Here is a 2177-nt window from a genome sequence, read left to right on the forward strand (position 1 = left end):
GCGCGCTCAGACTGAGACGACACACTGAGCGCGCTCAGACTGAGAGGACGCACTGAGCGCGCTCAGAATGAGACGACACACTGAGCGCGCTCAGAGGATCAGGTTGGTCTCCGATCGATCAGTGATTGATTTTACCGTCAGCTGTTTCTTCTTCCCGTCCTTCAGGAACTTCTCTCTCTTCTTCTTTCCTCTCAGAGCCAAATCGAAGTCCTGCAGAGCCTTCGACACTGAAGGGACAGAAGAAGACCTGAGACACGGTACTCTGCATCATGCAGAGTACTACACAGTACTATAGATACTACACTTAGTACTACAGAGTACTACAATCCTCCACTCACTGCGGCTCTGCTTGCGTTCCTGCTGCGTCTGAAACCAAACCCTCTGAGAGTCGCTGGAGGAGGCGGAGCCTTCTAGACGCTTCTGAGCCACACTCAGCTACACACACACACACACACACACACACACACACACACACACACACAGCTGTTAACATGTCATCAACTATCTTAGGTTAGGTAAAACTTTATTAATCCTGTAGGGAAGTTAAGGTTGTCTGATCTTCAGCAGGTCATTGAGACGATTTGCTGATGTTGGTTTAAGCTGCAGTAGCTAACGTTGCTCCTCTTCCTTTCTCTCTGCTACAGCTAGCAGCTAGCTCTCTGCAGCTAGCTCCCTCCAGCTCGCAGCTAGCTCCCTGCAGCTAGCTCCCTGCAGCTAGCTCCCTCCAGCTCGCAGCTAGCTCCCTGCAGCTCGCAGCTAGCTCCCTGCAGCTAGCAGCTAGCTCCCTACAGCTAGCTCCCTACAGCTAGCAGCTAGCTCGCTACAGCTAGCTTGCTGTAGGGAGCGTAGCCACCAATGACGGCAGAAAAACAGTTTTCTGTACCAATAAGTTATTTCTACACGATTAGCACATAGAGTAGCACGTACACTAATTGATTGTCAGCGCCAATGGTGGTTAAGTGACGTTTTTGGTGCACTTTTTTTCTGAAGGTAAAATATAGAAATAAGAGATACTTTACCAAAGTTTAGTGTTGCAACTCTACAGACTCATATGCTAATAATTAATGGCTGTGCAGCGCCACACTTGGCCTGTAGGTGTCACTGTTTGTGCGCTTGTTGAGGCCTGAAGTGGGCGGGGCCAGCGGCTCCAGATAAACATGGAGGCTGATTGAAGGCCCGTCAGGACGCCATTTTCCAGTAATAACACAAATAATAGAATGAGAGTAATAATTAGTAGAAAGAGAAAAATGATAAATTACACAAATGGAAACTATTCAGTTAATGTAATTTCAGGTTCTGATCCGGTTCCGACCCGCTCCGTCCAGCCCTACCTTCGCCTCAGACGCAGCCATCTCTCTCTCCTCTCTCTCCAGCTTCATCACCGCTTCAACGTCTTTCTCCAGTTTGCTGATCAGATCTCTGAACTTCAGGATGACGTCTGCAGGGGAAACAAACCCGGTTTCAGTCTGGTTCTGACCCGGCTCGGCTGGAGAACCGGACCGGCGCTCACCTGTGGGCAGGACGCGGGCCTTCACGCTGTTCTTGGCCGACTTCACCACCTCCTTCAGCGTCTTCCTCTCCGACTCTCCGACCAGAGACACGGAGCGGCCGGAGCGGCCGGCGCGCGCCGTGCGGCCGACCCGGTGGACGTAGTGCTTGGTGGTGGACGGCATGGTGAAGTTGATCACCTGGGCGGCAGGTGGGAGCACGTTCAGGATGCCGACCCGGTTCTGTTCCGGGTCAGATCACAACAGGAGCTGAAGCAGAACTCTCACCGTTTTCACGCCGTCGATGTCCAAACCTCGGGCCGCGACGTCGGTCGCCACCAAGATGTCGATTTGCTCGTCTTTGAACCTCCTGCAGAACCGAGTCGGACCAGAACATCTGAACTGGGCCATGAATCCATTGGTTCAATAATGCATTTTCTGAAGATTTTAAAATCTGGATGTTTTACAGCTTCTATTTATTTGGACTTCAGGTGAAAGAATTAGGGCTGAGATACGATTCCTCAAAGTAAAGTTAAAACAATGTGAGAATAAAGCATTAATGTTATAATATTATAATATAAAGCATTAATGTTAGGAGAACGCTCAGTCTGAGCGCGCTCAGTGTGTCGTCTCAGTCTGAGCGCGCTCAGTGTGTCGTCTCAGTCTGAGCGCGCTCAGTGTGTCGTCTCA

General features: G+C 50.5%; 1 protein-coding gene across 1 annotated transcript in view; it reads right to left on the reverse strand.

Annotated features, from left to right (window-relative positions):
• Positions 1-2177, reverse strand: part of ddx27 (DEAD (Asp-Glu-Ala-Asp) box polypeptide 27) — a 12785-nt gene that overhangs the window by 2802 nt on the left and 7806 nt on the right. The window contains exons 11-15 of the mRNA XM_008402487.2: positions 1776-1857; positions 1511-1688; positions 1332-1438; positions 339-435; positions 93-227 (exon numbers count right to left, since the gene is read on the reverse strand). Of these exons, the coding sequence (XP_008400709.2) occupies positions 93-227; positions 339-435; positions 1332-1438; positions 1511-1688; positions 1776-1857 (599 nt within the window). The remainder of the gene's footprint in view (positions 1-92; positions 228-338; positions 436-1331; positions 1439-1510; positions 1689-1775; positions 1858-2177) is intronic.

This window comes from Poecilia reticulata, unplaced genomic scaffold, assembly GCF_000633615.1.
Source record: "Poecilia reticulata strain Guanapo unplaced genomic scaffold, Guppy_female_1.0+MT scaffold_233, whole genome shotgun sequence".
Classification (NCBI taxonomy): Eukaryota; Metazoa; Chordata; class Actinopteri; order Cyprinodontiformes; family Poeciliidae; genus Poecilia; species Poecilia reticulata.